The sequence below is a fragment of the Jaculus jaculus genome, chromosome 2 (assembly GCF_020740685.1).
Source record: "Jaculus jaculus isolate mJacJac1 chromosome 2, mJacJac1.mat.Y.cur, whole genome shotgun sequence".
NCBI classification, from domain to species: domain Eukaryota; kingdom Metazoa; phylum Chordata; class Mammalia; order Rodentia; family Dipodidae; genus Jaculus; species Jaculus jaculus.
In genome coordinates, this window is record NC_059103.1 from 39,780,027 (window position 1) to 39,806,317 (window position 26,291).

At 48.2% G+C, this 26,291-nt stretch overlaps 3 protein-coding genes across 28 annotated transcripts in view; all 3 read left to right on the forward strand.

Moving 5' to 3' along the window:
• Positions 1–795: 795 nt before the first annotated feature.
• Cxxc1 (CXXC finger protein 1) lies at positions 796–6,183 on the forward strand. Its single transcript, XM_045144342.1, has 15 exons — positions 796–1,066; positions 1,677–1,795; positions 1,894–1,994; positions 2,306–2,541; positions 2,630–2,848; positions 3,232–3,258; positions 3,336–3,581; positions 3,712–3,819; positions 3,989–4,173; positions 4,465–4,672; positions 4,753–4,863; positions 5,004–5,053; positions 5,201–5,297; positions 5,525–5,677; positions 5,764–6,183. Exons 1-15 carry the CDS (start codon positions 1,064–1,066, stop codon positions 5,908–5,910), a joined length of 2,010 nt encoding a protein of 669 aa, XP_045000277.1. The 5' UTR covers positions 796–1,063; the 3' UTR covers positions 5,911–6,183.
• An 833-nt stretch (positions 6,184–7,016) lies between these two features.
• On the forward strand, positions 7,017–22,413 carry Mbd1 (methyl-CpG binding domain protein 1). Of its 25 annotated transcripts, none has more exons than XM_045144179.1 (17): positions 7,018–7,229; positions 8,563–8,697; positions 12,661–12,775; positions 12,861–13,027; positions 13,115–13,197; positions 13,405–13,445; positions 13,832–13,978; positions 14,081–14,209; positions 14,396–14,470; positions 14,589–14,708; positions 14,792–14,860; positions 15,457–15,624; positions 15,944–16,243; positions 16,337–16,471; positions 16,808–16,939; positions 17,028–17,089; positions 21,555–22,413. In XM_045144179.1, exons 2-17 carry the CDS (start codon positions 8,588–8,590, stop codon positions 21,625–21,627), a joined length of 1,926 nt encoding a protein of 641 aa, XP_045000114.1. In that variant the 5' UTR covers positions 7,018–7,229; positions 8,563–8,587; the 3' UTR covers positions 21,628–22,413. The 25 variants fall into 25 exon arrangements, with proteins under 25 accessions (XP_045000120.1, XP_045000114.1, XP_045000118.1 ...); XM_045144183.1 differs by having other exon boundaries at positions 16,808–16,922; XM_045144180.1 differs by lacking the exon at positions 21,555–22,413 and adding an exon at positions 18,167–20,811 and having other exon boundaries at positions 7,019–7,229; positions 16,808–16,922.
• Positions 22,414–22,619: 206 nt separating this feature from the next.
• The window catches only part of Cfap53 (cilia and flagella associated protein 53), a 44,990-nt gene continuing 41,318 nt past the window's right edge, over positions 22,620–26,291 (forward strand). For both annotated transcript variants that reach the window (XM_004656791.2, XM_045144198.1), the window contains exon 1: positions 22,620–22,965. In XM_004656791.2, the coding sequence (XP_004656848.2) occupies positions 22,675–22,965 (291 nt within the window). In that variant the 5' untranslated portion in view covers positions 22,620–22,674. The remainder of the gene's footprint in view (positions 22,966–26,291) is intronic.

The window sequence follows — 26,291 nt, forward strand, 5'->3', positions numbered from 1 at the left end:
GCCACCACGTCCAGCTCTAGTTAATTATTTTAAAATAAAAGCAGAATTGTGCAGCTGGAGAGATTGCTTAGTGGTTAAGGCGCTTGCCTGGAAAGCCAAAAAAACCCATTTTTGATTCCCCAGTACCCACATAACCCAGATGCACAAGGGCCTAGGCGTCTGGAGTTCCTTTGCAGTGGGTAGAGGCCCGGGTGCACCCATTCTCTCTCAAATATTAAAATATTTAAAAATACATATTTTTAAAGCGGAATTGTGTCCGCTTTGGCTGAAGAACAGAAAGTAGTGGGAAAAGCTGAAGCCAATATAAAATAAACATAACAGGGGAGGGAGTGGGCGTGGCTTGGGGGTGACGACACAGTGATTTCCTTTGAGGAAGCCGGTCACACTGTCTAAGGCATACCTATTTAGGCTCCCTGAAGAGGAAAATGACTGATTGGAGGAATGAATGAGGATTGATCTGGGCGGTAATTCGGCCAAGACTGCCTTAAGGGTTAACCTGTCTAGGCGGAAGCAACCAGTGTACGGAATCAACTGCCAAGATGGCGCGGCCCCAGTGAGAGCGGTGATTAGTACGCCTCCTTGTAGCCCAAGAACATTCCGACTTAGTTCCCTTAAGGATTCAGCTGCCATCATGACGAGGTATGGAAAGATATGTGGAAATCACGAAGTAGGCGCCGCCACACTGCTTGTTGCAGGCAGTGTGTTGAAGGATTGCAAACAGCTTCTGTACGGATTCGGCTGACAAGATGGCTGCTCCCTTGGAAGATGCGCCTTATGGGCGCGGCCATATTTCCCGGAACTTATGGTCTAGGCTACCATACGGACTCGATAGTCAAGATGGCGGCGCCTGAGGGACTTGTGAGACTCTAGGTGGGCGACCTATTTGTTTGCTGCTGAGCCGCTGCACTGGGCATGCGAAATAGGAGTACGGTGTCCGGGAGGCGCGGCTAGTAGCGGAAGTAGTTGTGGGAGCCTTTGCAACCGCCTCAGACACTGTCTGAGGTTTGTGTCGGTCCGCGGGTCGCTGGCTGTAGTCAAGAGGGGGTGCGCGTTGAACGGAGATATGGTGAGTACTCAGTCCAGAGAGAGGCTCAGGGCAGCAGTCGGTGGGGTTGGTGACGGTGGTCTGTTGGCAGGCGCTCGGGGGGTTGTGGCGAGCGGTACCCCGAGTCTGTGGGCCGGTGGCCGGGGTCCGGGAAGGTTGGAGGCTTGAGAGTTGCGGTTGTGCGGGTCCTGAGGGGAAGTTCAGTGCGCACTCAGGTAGCTCGTGGGACACCTCGGTCAGAAGGCTGAGGAGCTGGCCGTGAGCGTATGGAACAGGCTCTGGAGAGCCGTGCTGGGGGTAGTGTCAGGACCTGTGGGGAACCGCAGTAGGACAACTGCGGGAGAAACTGTCCGTGTGGAAGACCTGCTGGGAAGCAGTGCCGTGAGTGACAAGGGGCTGTTTGACGAGCAGTTATGGGAGTGCGGGTAGAGGAATAAGACGTCCGTCAGGGGGTGAGGGATGGGAGTTGGGGAGCAGAGGCATGGGCATATGTAAGCAGAGCAGTAAGGCAACAGGTCTGAGTGTTAGGGGTCTGTGGGAATTGATGGAGAGAGTTACTGGAAGCCGTGAGGCAAAGTCCATGGTGGAGCGGTAATGGAGGAATTAAAAAGCCATGGTGGGTGTCCTATAGGAAGGAGATGGTTCAGATCCAGAGCCTCCAGATGCTGGAGAGGACAGCAAGTCGGAGAATGGAGAGAATGCACCCATCTACTGCATCTGCCGCAAGCCAGACATCAATTGCTTCATGATGTGAGCTAGGGACAGGCGGGTGGGCTGAATACTGGCAAGATGGTGATGCTGAAGAGGCACACCTCTCACATCTCTACCGCTGGTCCCATCCTCCGCAGTGGGTGTGACAACTGCAATGAGTGGTTCCATGGGGACTGTATCCGGATCACTGAGAAGATGGCCAAGGCCATCCGGGAGTGGTACTGTCGGGAGTGCCGAGGTGAGGTTGGGGGTGGACAGGGGAGGCAGGTGGCCTTTGAGTAGGAGGAGGAACCAATAATGGGAGGGACTGTAGGTAGCAGTGGTATCTTATGTGGCCAGAATGACTGTTGGGTCTGTGGTGAGTTGGGATATGGCTCCATTGTGAGCAGTAATGGAGAGTAACCACTGGAAGGGTCAGCTCTGCCTTGAAGCAAATGCCAGACAAGTGCTTGAGGCAGGAAGGGGGAGGAGATAGTAGAAATTCTGGGACTATTCAAGCTCCCCCCCCCCCCCTACAAGCCCACCTTGGCTTTATCTTCTGCCCCACAGAGAAGGACCCAAAGTTGGAGATTCGCTATCGGCACAAAAAGTCCCGGGAGCGGGATGGCAGTGAGCGGGACAGCAGTGAGCCCCGGGATGAGGGTGGAGGGCGCAAGAGGCCTGTCTCAGATCCAGAACTGCAGCGCCGGGCAGGGTCAGGGACAGGGGTTGGGGCCATGCTTGCTCGGGGCTCTGCTTCGCCCCACAAATCCTCTCCACAGCCCATGGTGGCCACACCCAGCCAGGTAAGTGGCTACAGTGGTTGGGATGGATGATGTTCTAGCTTGAGTCCTGTCTGTATTCCTGATTTCTACTCTGGACATCATTTCCTAGCATCACCATCACCACCACCAACAGCAGCAGCAGCAGCAGCAGCAGCAGCAGCAACAACAACAAATCAAAAGGTCAGCCCGCATGTGTGGTGAGTGCGAGGCATGCCGGCGCACTGAGGATTGTGGCCACTGTGACTTCTGCCGGGACATGAAGAAGTTTGGTGGCCCCAACAAGATCAGGCAGAAGTGCCGACTGCGCCAGTGTCAGCTGCGGGCTCGGGTGAGCACCAGTGTAACTGGGCAGGGTTAGGAGCAGAGCAGAGTTGGGTGGTCCATGTAGGGCTGTGTGATACTACGAATTGGGGGGATCGGTTTGGATGGATCCTGGCAGGTGGGAAGGGACCTAGCATGCCCAGATCATTGCCACATGACCAGATATAATTGGCTGGCAGGAGAAACCCCCAACCGTGGGAAGGGAAGGGCCATGTGTTTGTGGCCAGACATGCCATGGCACAACAGGTAGGACTGAGCAGGTCCTGGTGGTGAGGGACAGATGCAGCTGCATCTGGGGAGGTAAGGCAAGGATAGGTAGTTTGGGACTAGGGCAGGGCCACCGCCCCCCCATTTTGCTGGGGCTGACCTAGGCCTTCCTCCTGCGCACAGGAATCGTACAAGTACTTCCCTTCCTCGGTGAGTCCAGCCCCCCAGGGCGGGGCAGGGCATGCGGGCAGGGCGGTCAGGGCCAGTCCTGAGATTCTGCCCCGCAGCTCTCGCCGGTGACACCCTCAGAGGCCCTGCCAAGGCCCCGCCGGCCACCACCCACTCAACAGCAGTCACAGCCATCCCAGAAGCTGGGGCGCATCCGTGAAGATGAGGGGACAGTGGTGTCATCGGTGGTTAAAGAGCCACCTGAGGCTACAGCAACACCTGAGCCACTTTCGGATGAAGACTTAGCACTGGACCCTGACCTGTACCAGGACTTCTGTGCAGGGGCCTTTGATGACCATGGTCTGGTGAGCAGCAGGAGCCTCCTGTGGTGGGGAAGGGTTATAGAAGGGGAGAGAAGAGGCAAAAGGTATGGAAGCCTGCTTTGGTTGGTGACATGAGTTGGGCAGGTAGGTCAGCGCATGCCCTGCTTTGCAGCCCTGGATGAGTGACACCGAAGAGTCTCCCTTCCTGGACCCCGCACTGCGGAAGAGGGCAGTTAAAGTGAAACATGTGAAGCGTCGAGAGAAGAAGTCTGAGAAGAAGGTGATGGAGAGGACAAAATGGGTGTTGGAAGGTAGAGGTAGGGCAGGGAGAGAAATGCAGAGGTCAGGGGCTACATGGAACAAGAACCAAAAAAGGCTGGACTGGAGGGACAGGCAGGATCTGAGGATGACTTGCACTCCACCCTGACCTGACATCTCTTGCTCCTTAGAAGGAGGAGAGATACAAACGGCATCGGCAGAAACAAAAACATAAGGACAAATGGAAACATCCAGAAAGAGCTGATGCCAAAGACCCTGCATCACTACCACAGTGCCTGGGGCCTGGCTGTGTGCGGGCTGCCCAGCCTAACTCCAAGTATTGCTCAGATGACTGTGGCATGAAGTTGGCAGCTAAGTAAGTCTTTCCTGGGGAATTGAAAGGAATAAGGCAATACATAGTATAGGATATGACCAGAATTCTCTGTGTGTCTACCAGTCAGTCACCTATACACTATTCTGTCAACCAAACCCTCACTTATCCATATACTCTGCCATTCATCCTCCATCTAATTACATCTGCATATCCTCCTGCCATTCAGCTATTCACATATTTCTTCACTTTTTCATCACCTGTTTGCTGTCCCTTGATCCACCCAACTTACTGCTTTTATTGCTTTCCCACCTGCACCCCACTACCTCCCTCCAGCCGCATCTATGAGATCCTCCCCCAGCGCATCCAGCAGTGGCAGCAAAGCCCCTGCATTGCTGAAGAACATGGCAAGAAGCTACTTGAACGCATTCGCCGTGAGCAGCAGAGTGCCCGCACCCGCCTCCAGGAAATGGAGCGCAGATTCCATGAACTTGAGGCCATCATTCTGCGTGCCAAGCAGCAGGCTGTGCGCGAGGATGAGGAGGTGAGGAGGCAGAGGTCTAGAGAGGGTAAAGCCCTACCCCTGGTCCTGCCTGGCCTCATCATTCTTTTCACCCCATGCAGAACAATGAGAATGACAGTGACGACACAGATCTGCAGATCTTCTGTGTCTCTTGTGGGCACCCTATCAATCCACGTGTTGCCTTGCGCCACATGGAGCGCTGCTATGCCAAGGTCAGGGTGTTGTCTGGAGGGAATGGATGATAGGGGACTATCAGTGGGCCCATAGAGTATAGAAGTGTTGCTTGGGTGGTGTCTTGAGAAGACAAGCAGCACACATCCACAGTTCCTTCTATTTGTGTTCCTCCCTCCAGTATGAGAGCCAGACATCCTTTGGGTCCATGTACCCCACACGCATTGAAGGGTGAGTGAGGGTACCACATGGAGTTAGAGAAGGAGGGGCTAGGAGTGGAACAGAAATGGAGGTGGAACTGGGGCAGGAAATAGCCACTAGCAGCAAAGTTAAGTAAGCATGGATGTTCCTGTTACCTTCTCTACTGTAAATCTCCAGGGCTACGCGACTCTTCTGTGATGTCTACAATCCCCAGAGCAAAACATACTGCAAGCGGCTCCAGGTGCTGTGTCCTGAGCACTCAAGGGACCCCAAAGTAAGATTTATTACCCTCATGCTGCTTCTTCCTTACCTCATGTCTCACATCTATCTTTTCCCTTCTCCCCCCTTCTTTCACTTTTTCCTGAGAACTTCTGTTCTCCTCCCTTACCTGTCTCCTCACTTCCAGTTCCTACCCTTTTCCCTGCTTTTTGACTCTCCCCAGAGCTCTCCATTGTTTCCCTTCCTCTTCTCTCACTAGCCTTACTCTTGGTGCCCCTACAGGTGCCAGCTGATGAGGTATGTGGATGCCCACTTGTACGAGATGTCTTTGAGCTCACAGGTGACTTCTGCCGCCTGCCCAAGCGCCAGTGCAATCGCCATTACTGCTGGGAGAAGCTGCGGCGCGCAGAAGTGGATCTGGAGCGGGTCCGGGTGGTAGGTTTGAGCGCTGAATGCGACTGGGGTCAGACTGGGCTTCAGGAAGGAGATGCTTCTTACGGTTGCTTCCACTCTCTTGGCAGTGGTACAAACTGGACGAGCTGTTTGAGCAGGAGCGCAATGTCCGCACAGCCATGACAAACCGGGCAGGATTACTGGCCCTGATGTTGCATCAGACGATCCAGCATGACCCACTCACTACTGACTTGCGCTCCAGTGCTGACCGCTGAGCTTCACCAGCCCAGATCCCCTCCTGCATTCCAGTTAGGGGAGCGGCCATAAATCCACCAGTTGTCCGTTCCTCCATCTGTTTCTTCCGCTGGCCCTGAGTTTTCACCCTGTGCCCATCTACCTTTTGTCTGCCCATCTGCCCTTACCAAAGGGTCTTTGTATCTCCCTCTTTCCATCCTCTGTGCCTGGGTGAGGCTGTTTACTCACTCTTGCCTAACCACCCTCCACCGGGTTTTGTTAATAAAAAAGTTTTGAAAAACCAAGGAAGATAACTCCTGGTAGTCTCCAACTTGCTGTAGTTGCAACTGCAGACCTAACAGCTGGATAGGATGAGGGTGGCACAACTGTACTCAGGTGGGACTGTGGTACCTGTCTATGCAGTGTATACAGTTGGCATCCATTCTGTGTTCCCTTGTGCTGTGAGGATAGGATATATGCCTGCTAAACAACCTATATGCTCTGGTGTTGGGGCTGTGGTATCTAGGAGGTATTAATGCCATGGGTAACAGCAGATGCCCCACTGTTGGGGATACAGCTTCCTCCGTGCCAGAGGTGCATTTGATCATACACAAACTGTCTCTATCCCCACAAGACCCACTTTGGGGACCTGTTTACGACAGGAGCACCAATCAGTTCTCTCCCCTTGGGCCATCAGGGAGAGTGGGCATGCCAACTTCATACCAGCGGCTTACTTGCCACGCCCCCTCCCTGGTTGTCAAGGAAGGAGCCAGGCCAGTGTGCACGTGGCCATTTCAGGTAGGAGACACGGGGCATTAGTCCTGAGGAACAGACCAGAGTGTTGCCTGGCAAATGAAGTGGGCTGATGCAACCCCTGGCCGATGTATGTGAAGTCGGAAACCAATGGAGCCAGCCAGGCGATCCCCGCCCCCCTAGGTGGACTGGACAGCGCAGGCGTTCTATCGCAGCGGCAGCGTGGGAAAGACAGGCCAACTAGGGAAGCGAAGAGCGCGGGCGCTCACACCAGGGAGAGGAGCGCGAGTTGCGAGTTAGCGCGCAGGCGCAGCAGGTCTCCGTCGCCCGCGCGCCTCCGCGGATCCACAGTACGCAGGCGCCGGATCCTCCTCACTAAGGGCAGGCTCCCTCCAAGCGGCGAGCAGGTGTCACGTTGAGGACTGTCCCCAAAGGCAGCCAGCGCATTTCCGGTTCCGGAAGAAACGAACGGCGGCGGAGGCTACCGCTAGTGCTTCGCAGGAGGCGGCTGTGGAAGAGGAGGAGGAGGAGGAAGAGGAGTAGGCCCGGCGCGAGGCGCAGGCGGGAGCCTCATCATGACCCCACGGTCCTGGAGCGGCTGAAGCTGGTGAGAGCGCCGCGGGCGTGCATGGCGCGCGGGCGGGGGCGGGGAAGGATTGTGGCTCCGAAGGCTGACAGGGAGAAATAAATGAAGGGCCTTCGGGCCAGGAGGAGGAATGGCGGCCTCAGAGTACGGAGAGGGAACCGGACCGTGAACGGGAGGGAACGTGGCCCGGGACGCGGGCGGGAGCGTGGCGATCCCGGGCCGACGGCCGGGAGGAACGTTCGGGGAGGGGAGAGGAGCGGGGGCTCCCCGGCTGCTAAGAGCGGGGCTGGAGTAATGAGGGAGGACAGGGCCTTGCGAAGAAGAAAAGGCAGAGGGTCAGCAGACTGACAGGGACGGACGGCGTGGTCCTGTGACTCGAGCACGGTACTGGGGACGGGGTGAGAGAGCGAGCGCCGAGGAAGAGTCGGGGTTCACGTGCTGATAAGAGAAATGGAGGACGAAAACGTTGAAGAGGAAGAGTGAGCAACTTTGTGGCTATAGTGGAGTGGCTAGAGGCCTGAGGACTCAGACTGGAGAGGAATTGTGGGTAAGAACACTAAGGAAGAGGGAGAGTAAGGTTCGGGGAGCTCTTGGCCTGGGGAAGAGGAGATAAGGGAGGTTTCCAGGCTAAGGAATAGAAAGAATGAAGGGCTGCCCGGCCAGTGATATGGACGAGTTGGGGGCTCTTGCACAGGTGATGCAGAGAAAGTCCAAGTCACAGCACTTAAGAAGCAAGATAGGAGAACATCAAATAGGGGCAGTAGATGGGACCGTTAAAGCACTGAAAGAACTTAAATTGGGAAATCCTAGGTTAAGGAAGGGGGCGATGGGAGAATACTGAAGCAGGGGGGTTGAGAACAACAGCCAAAAGTTCCTCTTGAACCTCGAATGGGAGGAATGAGTCTTCTCAGTCGAGAGGGCACTAGCCCTGTCTGAAGGTGACAAAGAAGAGGGTTGAGACCCTTGAGTCAAAGTCATATAGTGTCTCCTGCACCAAGGGCAGGAAGGAATGGGAGAGAATAAATAAAAGGCCCTTGGCCTGGTGGTGTGGAGAACTGACGATTGTGTTTGAGGATGGGGAGGTAGAGGGAGTCAAGTCACTGACGATGGAAAGAGCATTGTAGGCTAATCGGTCAGAAGGGAAGAGGAATGAGAAGCTCTAGGACTCAGGATAGGGAAGAATAGGGTGCGACTGGGGAATGCTCCCTTCTGTATGTGGGCTGGTTAGCTGTCGCAGGGCCTAGGTTTGAAGCAAGTATTAAAGGCTACAAGTGATCTGTGTGGCCTGGGGCACAGTTTGCTCTGTCCCACAGCCACAGTTTCTCCCCTACTTTTCTCTTTGTCAACCTTGTAGGCTACTGTTCCTTCTTGAAGCCTCCATGGCTGAGGATTGGCTGGACTGCCCGGCCCTGGGCCCTGGCTGGAAACGACGTGAGGCCTTTCGCAAGTCAGGAGTCACCTGTGGACGCTCAGACATCTATTATCAGAGGTACTGGTGGACAGTCAGTTGGAGTTGAATCTACTTAGGGGTTTGAATTTGAAAGAAGGTGTGTTTAAATTTATAGATTGAGTTAAGATTGTGCACATAGTTCATTATTCTAAATCTTGTGTTTGCATATTCATTCACCTACTTTGAATAAAATTTGGCCAAAGTCAATACAGTGCATTCGTGGTTATTCACAGAGTAGCAAAAAATTTGAGTTGTCCAGTTCATGTGTTCCCAAAGTTGATCAGAGACTTTTTGTTTTAGCATCCTTTCCATGGTCTGTTAGTGCCAAATTTTTGTGTTTTTTGGTGGCGTTGTTGTTAGCTATTGTTTAAGATGACCCCCAATATAGTGCTGAAATGATGTTTCGTGTTCTGAGAAAATTGTCAGATAAGATTTTTATATTTATTTATTTATTTGAGATAGAGTGAGGCAGAGAGAGAAAGAATGGGTGCACCAGGGCCTCCAGCCATTGCAAACAAACTCCAGATGCATGCACCACCTTGGGCATCTGGCTTATGTGGGTCCTGGGGAATCAAACTTGGTTCCTTTGGCTTTGTAGGCAAGTGCCTTAACCACTAAGCCATCTCTCCAGCCCCAAATAAGCTTCTTTCAAGGGTGAATTACAGTGCTTTTAGCTGTGAGTTACAGTGTTATAATTTTTTTTTTTAAATGGTACATCCAGAAAAAGGAAACTTGCTACTATGTATATGAGGCAGCTCCAGAAAAAAACAAGTTTTCATCTGTAGTACTTGATGAAGCTGTGGAAATGTAGAAAATGTAGCTAGATTTGAACATCCTTGAAATAATGGAGGGTGAAACATAGTAACAGCCCTGTTAGGAGAAAGCCAGGCTCCCTTAGCCATTATTAGGAAATATAAGCCCATCTCAGCTGTAGTTGCTTGCTAACACATTTCAGAAAGTGATATGATGTGAAAAATGTTAAACTTGCAGTGTGGACTCATATATTAGGAGTCTGCTAAATGAAAATCTTTAACATATTTGCTAAGGGTTATAAAGAGAAAGGGGTTGTGTAGGATAGTAGGTTTTTATTGTCAGTGAGACTGGTCCTTTTGTTGAGAACAGACCTCTATGACAGAACATCCTCCAAAGCTCCTAGCTTTGAACCATGCAGTCTTTTGTAAGAAACTCACATTAAGATATCTTTAAACCAGTTGGGCGTGGTGGCGCATGCTTTTAATCTCAGTTCTTGACTGGTAAAGGTAGGAGGATCACCATGAGTTCAAGGCCTCCCTGAGACTACATAGTGAATTCCAGGTCAGCCTAGGCTAAAGCGAGACCCTACCTCAAAAAACAAAACAAAAAAGATATCTTTAAACCACACATACTAAACAAGATTTTGCATTGCTTAGAGGTTAAAAATGTGACCAGAGGCTTGCTAAAACCTAAGCCTTGTAGAGGCAATGGTTGTCTTTTCACTAATTGATAGTTGTGGCAACTTTATAATACATAGTTATTGTGAATAATGAGAATTGACTGTAAATATTTGTTTTACAATGTATTAGTGATACAGTTACTAAATTTTCTACATTATTCTTATTTGTTTTTGTAATCTAAGTTGCCATTTTCCTAGAAGAATATAATGAAATTGTAAAACATTTATGTTTAATTATAACTTTTTTTTCACATATTTATATAATTATGTAAAATTTTCAAAACTTGTAAGTTGCCAGGCATGGTGGCACATGCCTTTAGTCCCAGCACTCAGAAGGTTAAGGTAGGAAGATCACTGGGTTTCAAGACCACTTTGGGGCTACAGAGTAAGTTTGAGATCAGCCAGAGCTAGAGTGTTGCCCTGCCTCCAAGAAAGAGAGAGAAAAAGAAAGAAAGAATTTACAAGTAATTTTCAAGAACTATAAAGTGGGGTTGGGGAAGGGAGGTAGCTTAGTCAGTGAAGTGCTTGCCTTACAACAATGAGGACCTCAGTTCAATCCTCAGTACCCATGTAAATGCCAACAGGTAACATTCATCTGCAAGCGCAGTCCTGGGCAGGTAGAAACAGGCAGATTCTTAGAGTTATTGCTGGCCAGCCAGTCTAGCCTAATTGGTGAGCTCCAGGTCAAAAAGTGACCCAGACTCAAAAAGAGGTAGATGGTATTCCTGAGAATGACAACCTGAGCTTGTCCTCTGGCTTCTTCATACACATGCATGTACCTACACATGAACACAGTTACATATGCCACACACATATACATGCAAAGGAAACAGAAGAAGGGTTACAAGGTATCTGTAAATAAGATGTTTATTACATTTTTGTGGATGGTGGTAGGATATATGAGACTCTTGTGTCAGAGGTGAAAAATAATTTATCAGAGCAGAAGCCAGACCCAGAAGACCATCATGTTTGTGAATCCAGGTTCCCGTAGGGTGACATGAAGAGGACTAAGGATTACCGTACACACTGCACCTGTTTTAAGTTGTGTTTCAGGAAAGGAATTCTTTACCAACTTAAAAGAATCAAATGTTTGGTCATATTAGGACACTAAGTGTGCTGTCCCTGTACTCTTGAAGGAGATGTTATCTTTTCTCTAGGTAATTCTTAGATACTTGAATAGGGCTGTTACTCAACACAATGACTGCCTCTTAAAATTGATGCAGGAGTAAAGGGGCCTGATAGAGTATTATCTCAGCATCAAATGCTCATACTTTATATTGCATACATTTGGTTTCATTTTTATGTTTTTAAAACATTGCTAGGTTTTCTTGATTATATATTTGGTATGTAACATTTACATATTTATGGACTGGGGATGTAGCTCAGTTGGTAGAGTGGTTGCCTAGCATGCATGAAGCCAAGGGTTTGATCCCAAGTACTGCATAAACCAGGAATGGCAGTGTACACCTATAATCCCAGGACTTGGGAGGTGGAGGCACGAGGATCAGAAGTTCAAGGTCATCCTTCGCTACATAGTAAGTTTGAGGCCAGCGTGGGCTACATGAGATCCCATCTCAAAAAAAAAAAAAAAGCTTTCATATTTACATGTTTTTTTAGCGCGGTTGTATTTTTGTGTTGATTTTTTCCTTACATATTTCCATGCTACTAGTATGTGTTGTAAATATGTTTATGTATCTAAATTCACTCAGGCACTGACAGGTATACATTCTGAGAAATATCAAACATTGAATGCCATTACAAAAACACACTACATATCTAGGCTAAATATTAGTATAATCATGCATTGCTTACTGCTAGTGATACATTCTGAGAAACATGCTTATGCAGTTTTGTTATGTAAAAATCATAGAATGTATTTCTATAACTAGGATAGGTGTGCTATCACTAAGCAGTATAATCTTATGGGACTATCATGCAGTTTGTTGGTTACATCATCATTATGCAGGACATACATTATATTCTATAGCTTATTTCTCCTATGTGAAGCAAAAAACAAGATTAAATCAATCACTGGTGAAAATTATGAAATGAAGAGACACAGTGACCATTAGTTATGAGGTGCTCCTGACCTAACATACTGCAATTTTACAGTATAGATTTGTTTTTCTATAAGTAGAAGGATACCCTAAAATAATGGTTAGAAGTATATGTAAATTCATAAACTAGTAAGTCAGTGTCATTAATCAAGTATTATGTACTGCACATAATTGTCCTACAGGCAGTGAGTGCAGTAGGCTTCTTTATGCCAGCATCAGCACAAACACCTGAGTAATGGCTATCACATCACTGTATACTAGACTTCTTCAGCTCATGATCAGTTGTGGATCAAAATATGGTTCATGATTGTATTATTTACTAATGTTTGTGTATTTTTAGTATTTATAATCATATTTTGTTTTTCTGTGACTCAGGGTTAGTTGAGGTGGGACCTTGTTGTGGGGCTCACAGGCTAATTCCAGACTGCCTCCTATATCCCACCAGCTCAGTGGGAGTATTATATGGGTGGAATGGCTCCATCTTGGTGCCAACTTATCCTGGCCCATCCACAGCCCCACAGGAGACAAGATCCGAAGCAAAGTTGAGCTGACCCGATACCTGGGCCCTGCATGTGACCTCACCCTCTTCAACTTCAAACAAGGCATCTTGTGCTATCCAACCCCCAAGGTACTTAATGTGAATGCCCAGGCAGAGGTGGGTATGCCAATGGACACTCATATCTAACCCACATTCTTACTGCCCTCTTGTCCAGACCCATTCCTTGGCTGTACCTAGCAAGAAGCAAAAGAAGCCTCCAAAACCATCCAAGGCTCGGAAACATCAGGTTGGATCCCAGAAGAGTGAGGTCAGGAAGGAGACTCCACAGCAAGAGACAAAGGCTGGCACTAACAGAGCCCCAGTTTCATTCCCTGCACCTGGGTGAGTGTTGGCTTAAGGTGAGCCAGGTGGGTGAGGCTTGTAATTGAGGGCACTCATTGAACCTCACCTGTATTTTCCTTACTCCAGATGCTGTGAAAACTGTGGAATTGACATCTCAGGAGATGGTACCAGAAGGCAGAGGCTCAAAACACTGTGCAAGGACTGCCGAGGTGAGTAACCCTAGAGGATGGGGCATTAGGAGACAGGTGCCAAGCCTGGTGCAACATCAGGGTAAGCTGAAGGTTGTGTGGCATATGTAGGAGACAGGCTGTCGGCATAGGTACAGGCTGGATAATGGAGGTCAGGGTCAAAGCCATAGCTGGAGCGAGGTTCTATTACTCTCTCTCCACTTGTGTGTATCCCTCTCCTTCCCCCAGCCCAGAGAATTGCCTTTAACCGGGAGCAGAGAATGTTTAAGGTAAGAGCAATTATCAGGTCCTTACAACCCTGAAATGGGGCAGTGTAATGGGTCTGGTGGGAGGTCTGAAAGATTGGTGACATGTCTACAGAGTGTGACAGTTTTTTAAGGGGACCTGATCATTGGTTGGTTAGTAGATATGCTAGTGGGAATTTACAGGCTGCTTGTCAGTAGACACAGGGATAAATTTAGCAGGGGACCAGTAGACATAATAATGGCCTCAGTGCTGATAATGAATCAGTAATTTATCACATACAGGGATGAGGCTAATGGGAGATGAGTAGACATGGTGAAGGGAGTTGATATATGGTCAGCAGACATGGGTGGGGCAGTGTCCTGGAACCTCTTTACCTGAGCCTTTGACCTTATCCACCAATTTCTGGCAGCGTGTTGGCTGTGGAGAGTGTGCAGCCTGCTTAGTAACAGAAGACTGTGGGGCTTGCTCCACCTGCCTTCTGCAACTGCCCCGTGATGTGGCCTCAGGGCTATTCTGCAAGTGTGAACAGAGACGCTGCCTCCGAATTGTGAAGAAGGTAAGTCTGGCAGATGGGGTGGGCCCAAGGCTCACCTCAGCCCCTGACCCTCATGGCCCTGACCCCATACATCATGCCTTTGCACCCCTCCCCTGCCCACAGAGTCAAGGGTGTGGAGTGTGCCGGGGTTGTCAGACCCAAGAGGACTGTGGCCGTTGCCAAGTCTGTCTTCGCCCTCACCGCCCTGGTCTCAGGCGCCGGTGGAGGTGTGTGCAGCGGCGCTGCCTTTGGGTGAGTCAGGCTGGAAGGGACCAGTACTGGCAGGGTCCAGGTTGGGCTAGAGCCCATTCTGCTGTTAAAGATGCTGCCACGGCTGCTGTTGCTTCCTCCCAACATGGCTTTGCCTACCTCATGTCTTCTTTTCTCTTCTGTCCCATGCTCACCTCCCTGCTCTGCCTACTTGCCTTTCTCTGCCAGCACCTTGCTCACCACCTCCATGGTCACCCTCAAGGATGTCAGCGGCGCCCTACCCTGGTTGTGGTTCCCCCTGCTGTGAGTGCCTTACTGCACACTCTGCCTGACTGTCCCATGCATGCTTTCTGTATACTTGCGAGGGAGGGTTTGTGTCTACCTGGAGCCACCAAACCTTAACCACTCTTTTGGTTCCCAGGGTAAAAAACAAAACCGTCGTAAGGGTGGTTCTGACTCCAAGAAGGCTAGCCGACGTCACTCCCAGTCACAGCCACTGCCTCGACTTCCTGAATCGCAGCCCCCAAAGCCCACAGAGCTGGTAAGGCCCTGGTGGGAAGGGGGAAGGCACAACCCTGAATTTACCTAGTACCTGCCCTGACCCCAGCCCATTTGCCTCTGCAGCACGCCAGCGCCCTGGCATCCTCATCACCTGCCGAGTTCATCTATTACTGTGTAGACGAGGATGAGCTAGTGAGTGGCCCCACCCTACCTGAATAAACAGACTCTCCTGACACTTGGTTAGCCTCAAAGAAGCAGATGCTAAAATGGGTCTAACAAGGGGCTAACAAAGCACAGTAATGGGTACTAGGATAGAATGAGCAGTAATAGGGGAAGAAATAATACAGAATTAGCAGGTGCAGTGACAGTGCCTAATGTCAGTGCCTAATAAGCCATTAGTGGCTAATGCAAAACAAGCAGACACAATGGGGCTTACAGCTAAGCAGGTTCCTGTAGATGCGTTGACACCTTGGCAGCGATGAGAACAAATGGTAGGTCAGAAGAATGCTGATGGAAGTGAGGGTCAAAGACATTGTCGTGGTACCAGTGGGGTAGCAGCAGGTGATACTGTAATGGAGCAGCCACAGTCCTAATAGTTTCAAGGGCCAGCTGGCATAGTAAGTGCGGCTTATTTTTGAAGTAACATGCTGAGGAGAGTTAGCAGGCTGAGGTTAGTGTGCAGCTAGCTTCCCCATAGGATCAGAGGAGCACCAGGACAGCACTGGAATGGGTGTTGAGGATGGCCTCTCCTAGTCCTAGTGACAGCACCCCCATTCCCCCCACCCCAGCAGCCCGACACGAACCGCCGGCAGAACCGCAAGTGCGGGGCCTGTGCAGCCTGCCTACGGCGGATGGACTGTGGCCGCTGTGACTTCTGCTGCGACAAGCCCAAATTCGGGGGCAGCAACCAGAAGCGCCAGAAGTGTCGTTGGCGCCAGTGCCTGCAGTTTGCCATGGTGGGTGGGGCAGGAAGGGTTAGGTGGACGGGATAAGTTGGGCCCTAACCCTAGTGCCTGGGAGTAGTGGGCAGGCCCGGTAGGTGGGTGGGTGGTTGAGGATTAGCAGATATTGTGCTGGGGTAAATGAGTCCAGCTGGCACTGGCATTGTTAATGGGAGTCTAGCAGGCTCAGTGTTGAGGGCTCATATAAGCTGAGGGTTCATATAAGCAGATTCTGTGCTGGGACTGATGGGAAGTCAGCAGGCACATTGAGTAGGGCAGGGTGGGTATGATAAGATGGTACCAATTGGCTATAGTACTACCTCTTTCTTCACAGAAGCGGCTGCTGCCCAGTACTGAGCCAGAGGCTGAGGAGAGAGCAAGATCGCCTCCACGTCACCATCGTCGAAAGAGCCTGGGTTCTGCTCAACGATCTCGTCTGAAATGCCCTACACTAAAAAAGCTCCCTTTGGCTGTTCGTACAGCCCGGCCAGGCCGTACCCAAGCCCCAAAGAAGCAGAAAGCAAGTGGTGACTTTGTGCTGCCTCCACCAGGCACAGACCTTGTGTTTTTACGGGAGGGTGCCAGCAGTCCTGTGCAGGTTCCTGCTGCAACTTCCACAGAAGCGCCATTGCAGGTAAGGGCCCCATATTATCTTAGCTTTGCCAGCCCCATTCAGCCTTGTGCCATGGAGCTGAGACCAAGTATGCTGCCATCCTCCCTTACACAGGAGGCCCAGTGCTCTGCTCTGAGTTGGGTTGTGGCCTTACCCCAGGTGAAGCAAGAAAAGGCAGATGCCCCAGAAGAGTGGACAGCAGGCACGGCTACTCTGCGTTCTGCATTACAGCCTGACTGCCCTAGCAAGGTGGGGACAGAGAGGAGTGTTCTATGGGTGCAATATGGGGTGATCTATAAGCAACATTATGCTGAGCCATGACAGTGGTACTCTGAATAGAGTGGCAAGTTTGTTGGTTATGATCATTGGGCTGAATTACCCTGCTTGTCCAGCAGGTGCCTTACTCTCCATAGGCAATTTGCCTTGTTGCCCAGCTAATGGGAAAATGGAGATCAATGAGGAAGTAAAAAGGTTTACAGGTAGATAGGGGGCATTTCTTAGTGATGGAAGGGCATAGTGGTGGGTTGGCTGATACTTTCCTCAGGCCAGTCCTGTCCTAACTGCAGCCCTTTCCCCCTTTTCTAGGCAGTAGACCCAGGCCTGCCACCTGTGAAACAAGAGCCACCTGACCCTGAAGAGGAAAAGGAAGAGAACAAAGATGACTTTGTTTCTGAATTGGCCCCAGAGGAAGAGACAGGAGGTGCTGGCACACCTGTGGTCAGTGCCTGGGAGATGCCTCATCTTTCCTCACCTTGCTTTAATCTTTCAGCCATGCTGATTTGTGATGTTATTTTTTTCCTTCTAGATTACCGAGATTTTCAGCCTGGGTGGAACCCGCCTCCGGGATACAGCAGTCTGGTTGCCAAGGTGTGTCCCACACAGTGAAATGTGGGGATGGGGTGGGTGCCTGCAAGGTGTGTACCCTGAGTTTTAACATACAGCCAGAAATTTGATTGGGTTATTGAGAAAGATAAAGGCCTATATCCATTATGCTATTCACAGCCAGAGAGGTTTGCTTCTGAGACCTAACCAAGTAGTGTTTCAGGTCAGGTTCTCCGTGGGAGAAGGAAGAGAAGACTTCATGTTCTGTGATGAGATTTGAAAGAAAAAGATGAGAATCTGGTGTATGCCTTCATAAGAAACTACTACAAGTGTCACACTTAATACACACATTTATTTAGAAGATCATCATTTGGGGTCTTGGAGACCTTTGGAGTTTCCAAGAAACCATGGGGTGGGCTATCCCCTAATGATTGGAAGAATGTGTGTCACAGAGGTGATGGCCTAAGGGATGGAGTGGGATACTGGGCTCTAAGCTGACTCTGGACTGGGTTCTCATACAGCTGATATATTCTCTACTTATGTGGGGGTTTTGGGTTGGATCTCTCCAGTCTTTCCTGCTGAGATTACTATGTAGAACTGTCTCTGTAGGTATGGCAGTAGGAGTGGGGATAGATGCCTATATGCACTGGGGCAGCAGGAGGAGGACAGAGGAATACTGCCTCCTACAAAAGGCCTACTGACCATATACAGAGCCCTACATAACAGAAGTAATTGGCACCTAGATTCCCTTGCTCCTGTAAACCTCTCCACCTGTGCCTGGGAGATGGTAAAGGTACTGACTGAAGCTATTGGGTCCAAAGTAGTGTAGAGGAGTACCCATAGCAACTACACTGGCTTGTAAGGCTTGCCCCTCAGAAAACACAGGATCCCTGCATGCAGGCAGCTTGTCTTTCCCTGAACATGAAATCATTATGTGTAAATAGGGAAGGTGTTATACTGTTTACATTGATAGTCTGTAGAGGAAAGAAAAGTGATTAAAAAAAAAAATAACAGGAGTAATAGATGGAGGATGTAAAATCATAGGAAATGATTTTATGATGTTAGTTTTGCACATAGCAAACCTCATTCAACAGACAGACCTACCTGCTCCCTCTTCTCTAGGTCCAAGGACCTTTAAAAACCTGGAGCTAGAAAGCAGTAGACTGGAGGCTTCTACAGACTATAGGACTCAAGGTGAAATTGCAGAGCGGCTTTATGAGAGACAACTATGATCTACTAGGGGATGGGCCATATCCTGGTTGCAGGGCTTGTGTGTCAATCAACCCTAGGAGGAAAACCTACCAGGACACCCGAGAAGCAGGACTACTCAGTCCCTGGAGCTTAGAGGAAGCAAGCCGGAAAAGAAGAGAAAGAGTAGAAAACTAGAGCATCTCTCCTTCCAGAAGAAGCCCAAGTGTGATCAGAAATTGGATGTATAGGTGGGGGAGCTTGGGTGGGGAAGGGAATCCAATTGAAGTTACTACAATCAACCCAAACAAGCATCTTCATAAAAGATTGTTGGTGGCTTCTGAATGGGACCTGGCAGTATCCAAACATTTTCTCAGGGAGACGGCAGTTGGATGCAACGTGAATGAGGAGGAAAGGAAAGGAACTGCTGTTTGGTGAGCTCCTCCTGTGGACCCAACTTATTTAATTCTCAAGGCAGTCTTTAGGAAGACAATGATTTTGTGCACTTTTGCAGGTGGAAAAACTCAGACTAAAACAATAAACTTTCCCAGTATTGAACAGGTAGTTCTGGTAGGATCTAGAAGTATACTGAGGCTCTGAAGACTATTCTGTATGCCACTAAACTGTTAGCTGCAATCCTATGTGCAATAATGTATACTATTGCAATAACAGTTTTTTTTTTAGTGAAAACACAGTGGATTACTATAAACATCACAATAAATCCTTCACACTCTTGTCTCTATCATGGTTTAAAGAGTGCCAAGGCTATATTTGGATGGGGTCACCTTGTCAGAGCACCCGTTCATCTAGAAAGTAGGTTCCCTTGCAAGCCCTGGATATACTGCATAGTATTCCCCCAACCCTGCAGTATACCCCTCCTCTCTGCTGTCCGTTTGCTTATGCCCAGATGCTGCCACCTCCTCCAGAGCTGTGTTCGGAACCAAAGCTGTCATCCTGACCTATCTTTTCTGACAGCATTTCCTCCCCTCTTGACCATTGTACTTGGTTCCTGTCTTCAGTCCAAAGGTCTACTAGGAGGCTAAATGAATGTCTTCATTAGGTCCTGCCCACGTGTCAGTCTTGGCTCAGCTGTACCTCCATGCCATAAAATGCCAAAATGATGGTGTAATTGATGACTTAGCCAGCTTTCTAGGACCAGGACTAGGTGAGTGCTGCCTCCGATTTTGTATCCTACATTCTTCCCTTGCATTAACTTAGCCCCAGGCCTGCAGCTTTGGGTACTTCAGATAGGGATTAGTGTTTTCCCATTTCCAACTCAAAAGGTACAGTTTTCTGCCACCTTTTTCTCCCTTTGCCCTGTTTTACCTAGTTCTGCCCTGGCCAACACTGGATAAACAGATTGCTTTGTTCCCCTAGGATATAACCACTGGAATTAATATTCTAGTAATACTGACAGTGAGGTTATAAGGAAAGTATCTTTGATTGGTGTTCTGTCCCATGAGTGAGGCTTCTGATTACTATGTAAATTAGGGTACAATCAGAAAATCAGAGCCACTAAAATGATAGTATGTGTATTTGAAGGAATGTATTAGAGGCATTTGACATTATGTAATTGTGGGAGTTGGCTCAGCAGTCTCTAATGCTGTCATCTTTGCATTTAATGCTGGAACTTTGAAGTCTTCAGGGCAGGCAGTTGGGAAGGGAAAGATGGATGCAAAATATAGGAGACCAAGGACATGTTGGAGTCCATGAACAGAAATTGGGACCCATGAAGATTGCCTGGAACCCATGTCTGTCTCTCACCACCTCCAGCTTTGATGATGTTTGTGTCCTGCAGAAGAAGCTGGCACCCTTCTTCACAGTTAAATGTGCATGTGGTCCAAGAATGGAGAAGCTGAAGGATGATCCCAGGGAAACTGGAGCAGCAGACCTGGCTATAGGACTGACTGCTTCCCCATACTAACTAGGTGAGCCAGCAGATTAATGACAGCGTTCTGAGCTGCAATGGTGCCTGTGTCCCTGCACCAGCCTTCCAAGTGTAAAAACAGTGTGCTGCTGCTTCATTTCTACCCTCCAGTTACCAGGCAAAATGTCTCTTGTGTCTGTACTAACCAGAAGCATGTGGGGAAGGGAGTTCCAGAGAACAGTCTCGCCAAGGTGACACACCGCAGTGATTCAGAGGTCTCACCACTCACCTGAGGATAACTTGATAAAACTACGTTGCTGAAAAATGCAAAACTGAAGGCCATGGATTTCATGGTCATTTCAGCAAGTACAGAAATCCTGTCAAGCCCACCCAGAACAAACTTGTTGGTTTCAGCTATTTTTGTGTCATTCATTCAAGTATTGAAAACTTGGCCCACAGTAGGTATTGTACATGATACTGCGATGCAGAAATGAGAAAAAAAAAAAAAAGATACAATCCATGTAATTTTCATTAAATTCTTTAATGTATATTACAAGTGATAAGTGGATCTTCAAATTTATCCTGGACTTTGATGCTGAAAATATAGAATCTAGGAATCTGGAGAGGCCAGCCCTTGTGTGACCCTTGGTGCACTGTAGGAATTGGAAATCACTTTTAAAAGCTGTTCTATTTTAAAATTATTTTTAAACAATTTTTCTTGTCCCATTTACTGGTTTATATGGTTAGTGCTTGTTTTTGGAATGTCTTGTTGCTAATAATGTTGACTGCATCAGAGAAATGGATAATGGTGGCAAGATCAAGGTCAGATCTGCCACTCAAGGCTTGTTGGGGGCTCTTTGGGCCTATCCAGCCTTCCAGTGTCTATTAGGGCCTGCCAGACTTGGGGGGAGGGACCAGTGGTTACGGGAGAGAGGGCTGGTTCCCAAAGTCTTGCTAGCCCAGTCACTGTAGGTCAGGGGCCTCAGCCCAATACATATGCTTTATCCCAGGGTTTGGGCCTAAGGGAAACTAACTCCCCTCTTCCCAGAGGTGAAACAGGCAAAATTAAGAGTTCACTTAGTGGGTTTGCCCAGGGTGAGAGCTCAGGCTGGTTCCAGGATATCTGAGAGTATGGCAACCACGGGCTGCCTGTGTGGGTTGGGTCAGGAAAGGGCTTGACTTCTCTAGGCCTTTGGAAAATTGGCAGAACCCTCGTGGCTGCACAACTTCAAGGATACAAGGCCTACGTCCCCCCAAAAAAAAAGGTTTGCCTTTTGCAAACCCTGTTGTGGGGAGGACAGTATTACCATTGCCTCCCTTTGCCTTGGAGGGGGTGTGGGCTGTGGGTGGTTCTGCACAGACTGGTGCCCAGGAACAACAAATGAAGGAGTCACCCTTTAGGACACTGTCCTAAGAACCCAGACGATCTCCTAATTTTTTTCTTTTTTATTTCAGGCTATGTAAACTCTTAGCAGTAAATGAAAATGAATGTTTTACCGAACTGCAGTTGAAAGAAGAAACATTGTAGGAGAGAGAAACAATTATTAAGAGATTGCTTAATGAGAAGAAAGACATTATTTTGTGCCTGAAAAGCTGAACCAACAGTTCAGGAAATGGAATCCAAATCTAGAAACTTCTAGAAACGTACCACATAGAAAATCTGAAGTGGGTGGGTTACAAATATGAGTATTAATTTGCAGTAAATTGCAACTTTAAGGGGATGTTCAGAGTTGCACTTGGCTTATAGGTACATATCAGTGACTGAACTAGTTACTGTTTGTTTTTTTCTTCTGATGTTAATCCCCAGGGGGTACAGGGCTACCAAAGTACATTCTTAATTGACTTTTTAAGTGTAACTACTATCTTCCTACTGACAGAAAGTACAACTATGGTTCTCACCTGTGCTGAGGACCCAGGTAGTTCCCTGTTCTTTATGAGACTCTGATCCTGCAGAACCCATTATCTGGATTTCTGATTCGCAGACTGGCTCTGGTTCACTGTGACCTACCTTTCAGACTGGGTCTTTGTTATCCAGCCAGGCCATGCTGCTGCCCCACCAGCCTACTTAATCTGTCTCCTCCCTAGGGTAGCTGGAAATTGAAACCCAGGTTTCTGCCCAGTGCAGTAGGAAGATTTTATGGGATGTTACTGGTTGGTTGTCTTGATGAAGCACTTCTAGTCTGAACCTTAATCGACTTCACTAAAATAGGGCCAGTGATATGTTTAGTTCCTCCAAACCTGTAAGATAGTTGTTAGCCTCAAAGGTTGTGTCTGAAAATGCTTTACAAATTGTAAAGAACTACACAAGTATAAATAAGGTGGTCTTGTGATTTTATTGTCGTCTTGAAAAACTTTAGAGATGGTAAAAATCCCCCCCCCCCCCCCGCCAATGCCCACTAACCTCTCATGCTAGTAGACCAATTGCAGACTAAATAGCAAAGTCTATTTGAATTGTATTTTGCTTCTTGAGTTCCCTCCAGCTAAAGTGCTTTTTTTTGGTAGGGTTTTTATTTATTTATTTGTCATTCTGCTGAGCCTTGGAGAAAGAAAGCTAGGGGTGGGGGTGGAGTATCCCATGGGAGGAGTAAGGCCTGGGCAAGCCACGCAACCAGGCTCCTGGCTGCAAAAACAAATCCTGAGACACAGGCCTTCGGACGACTTCCGCTTGCCCCGCCCACCTCCGCCTCCCCAGCCGCTTGCGCGCGAGGAGGCACACCATGGCAACGCGATCGCTGCGTCTGGGAAGCAGACTCCGCTGGACGCGGTGGTTCCAGGTTGCCACCGAAGAGACTGGAAAATGTACAGCCAGAGGTTTGGCACAGTCCAGCGGGAGGTTAAGGGCCCCACTCCCAAGGTGGTAATCGTGGTAAGCGGCTTGGGAATGCTGTAGCTTTCCTCCCATCTCTTCCCCCTCCCCCACCAAGACCCCATGGGGGTTCTTTCTCTGGGATCAAGTTTCAGATGCGGCGTGTTTTGAGGTAGGTGCTCATCTACCTGCCCTCTAATCCTACCCCTCTTCACCTCACCCTCCAGTAGTGATACATGGGGTTTCTCTGGTCTGAGTCCCGAAGGAGGTTAGTTTGTAAGGAAATGAGAAAGAAAAACACGGGACTTGATCTCAGAGACTGTTGATTGAAGCACAGTGGGGAGTTGTAATCTTCCCTTGGGAAGCTGAAGCTCTGAACTAGGCTAGGGTTCCGGCTTATAAGAAGGACCTTGAGGTAAAAAGACAGTACCAGGTGCCCTTTGCTAGGGGAAGTTGATAAGGAACTAGCTATTTGTGTCCTTGCTCGGAAAGAGTAAGTTTCTGCGAGCTTGTCAATGGCAGGAGGCCCAGATGTTTTCTGTTCCTTCAAGGCCTGAGTTAAGGGAAGTTCATCAATCAGGAGTTGTCAAGCTTGCCTGGGACTATCTCAAATGTTTCCCAGACCTCCAGGTTTCAAGGATGGTCATTAACCCTTCAGTTCCCTCTAGTTTTAAGGAAAGTCATTACCCCTTCAATATCCTTTTGCAATGTGTGGTGGAATGGGGTGTCATGGAAAGGCCTTGGAGGCAGATGTGTGATCTGGACTAGCTCTGGTACTGCACTACAACCTAGGACCGGTGTTGTTACCCTAAGAACACTGTCAGTGGAGGGAAGTGGGCTATGAGGCATTATGGCTGGCAATGGAATGTCCCTTTTTGTGCTAGCTCAAGGAGTAACTGGGTAGAAATGCCCCTACAGACCTGTAAACAAGTCAGGTGATTGCCCTAAAGGCTGGGATAGGCATAGTAGGCCATGAGAGTTATTTGATGCCTCTTGCAGAGAACCCTAGGACTACTTACCTATGCATCTGGATTCTTTATTCCTATAAACTAGTTTCTGCAGATCAGAAAATTCTCCCTGTGTAATGAGTTACTGCTTGAGCTCCTGCTGTGTGCATGGCACTGAATAATGTACAGGGACAAATCCAGTGACCCTGGGAAGTTTCCCCCTAAGAAATCTAACACCTGGCCTGGTTGCTGAAACAACTTGCTCATAAATGAACCATTGAAAGTAAATAAAGGGTTATTTTCTCTGTGGTAGCAGTTTGTGGAAGAAAGAGATAAAGCAAGAAACAGTTGTACTATTTTCCACAGTACACATAGCAGACTGCAGCCATTTACAGACCTTCTCTAGACCCAAGGATTATAGAATCAGGACATAGAAGTCAATGACACTGGAAGTTTATAAGGACTGTAAGATTCAAGGTGATAATCCTAGACATTTCATGAGGGACAGAAACTGATATACTTGTGGGTCCTGGTATCTAAAGGTAGCACTCAAGAGGCTAGGTCATTTGTTGGCCACTTAATTATGTTCAAAACCAATAAGGAACAGGAAAAAACTACTGCTAAGACATACAAGGTGGCCTACTGAACACTTTGTACTTAAAGAAAAAATAGGAGGAAAAAGATAAGGTCAGAATAGATGCATCTGCTAAGATGTCTTAAGTGTGATAAATGCAGACTGTGGAAGAAACAGGTGATGAAACTTGTACCCGAAGAATTTTTCTAGGAGAAAACAATGAAAAAGGTTATGTGCATTGGGCATGGTGGTACATACCTTTAATCCCAGCACTCTGGCTGGATCACTGTGAGTTCAAGGCCAATCTGGGACTACAGAGTGAGTGTCAGGTCAGCATGGGCTAGAGTAAGATGCTACATCAAAAAAAAAAAAAGTGAGTGTCCACCAAGAGGACAGTTAATTTTTTCATTTGACAGATGAGAAAATTGAAAGTCAGACTCTAAATAATTTGCTCAACAAAGTTAGTAGTGAATAGAAGCTAGATTCAAACCTAGGATGAAGTCCTTGTTCTTTAAGATATTAATCTGAGATATTACAGTAATAAAATCACTCAGTGAAATTCAAAATGTAGGGCTTTTAGTAAATCCTGTGTTACCCTGCCATTAGCATGGTTCAGAATATCAGTGTCCAGTAGAATAGCCACTAACTACTTGAAGCTTCTGACTTCTTTTTTTAATTAATTGGAAAGAGAATGAGAAAGGATGCACCAGGGCCTCTAGCCCCTGCAAGTGAACTCCGGATGCATCTGCCACCTTGTGCATCTGGCTTACATAGGTACTAAGGAATTGAACCTGGGTCCTTAGGCTTTGCAGGCGAGTGCCTTAACCACTAAGCCATCTCTCCAGCCCACTTTTAAAAAAATATATTTTACTTGGGCTGGAGACAGCTTAGCGATTAAGGAATTTGCCTCAAAGCCAAAGGATCCCAACTCAATTCTCCAGGACCCACATTAAGCCAGATGCACAAGGGGTGCATGCATCTGGAGTTCGTTTGCAGTGTCTGGAAGGTCTGGCACTCCCATTCACATTCTCTCCTCCACCCCCTCCCCAATCTATTTCTCTGCCTCTCTCTCTCAAATAATTTTTAACTTGGGAAAGAGTCAGAGAATGAACTGCAAATGAACTCTAGACATATGCACCACTTTGTGCATCTGGCTTTATGTGGGTACTGGGGAATGGAACCTGGTTTCTTTGGTTTTGCTGGCAAGCACCTTAACGACTAAACCATCTCTCCAACCTTTTGACTTCTTTTTTTTTTTGTTTGTTTGTTTTTTGTTTTTCGAGGTAGGGTATTACTGTAGCCCAGGCTGACCTGGAATTCACTATGGAGTCTCAGGGTGGTCTTGAACTCATTGCATTCCTCCTACAGAGGATCCCAAGTGCTGGGATTAAAGGAGTGTGCCACCACGCCAGCCTGCTTATGACTTCTTGAAATGTGTATAAAATGCCTAGAATTACACTGAAAAGATAATCTAGATATATTGGATATACAAAATATCAAAATTAATTTTATTCTCACTTTTCTAAGAAAAATTAAAATTACATGTCTGTTTTGCATTACATTGCTATTAATGTGGATTTTGGTCAATTCCAAGATTAACATCACATTTTTAGACAATTTTAGGTCATACCTTCTTGATCCAGAGACTGGTTCCTCAGCCATCATGGCCATCATGGTGATGCACACCTGAAATCACAGCATTTAGGAGATAGAAGCAAGAGGATCAAGAATTCAGGCCTGCAGGGTGTGGTGGTGCATGTGTTTATCCCAGCACTTGGGGGCAGAGGTAGAAGGATTGCTGCAAGTTCGAGGCTACCCTGAGACTCCATATTGAATTCCACTTCAGCCTGGGCTAGAGTGAGATC

Bases quoted from the DNA above. Each gene is read 5' to 3' on its own strand.
- Mbd1 (XM_045144179.1), top strand. From the start codon at position 8,588: ATGGCTGAGGATTGGCTGGACTGCCCGGCCCTGGGCCCTGGCTGGAAA. The intron at 14,210-14,395 runs GTGAGTCAGGCT...TTTCTCTGCCAG, and splicing joins TGCAGCGGCGCTGCCTTTGG to CACCTTGCTCACCACCTCCA. The intron at 16,244-16,336 runs GTAAGGGCCCCA...TCCCTTACACAG, and splicing joins CCACAGAAGCGCCATTGCAG to GAGGCCCAGTGCTCTGCTCT.
- Cxxc1 (XM_045144342.1), top strand. The intron at 3,582-3,711 runs GTGAGCAGCAGG...CCTGCTTTGCAG, and splicing joins CCTTTGATGACCATGGTCTG to CCCTGGATGAGTGACACCGA. The intron at 3,820-3,988 runs GTGATGGAGAGG...CTTGCTCCTTAG, and splicing joins AGAAGAAGTCTGAGAAGAAG to AAGGAGGAGAGATACAAACG.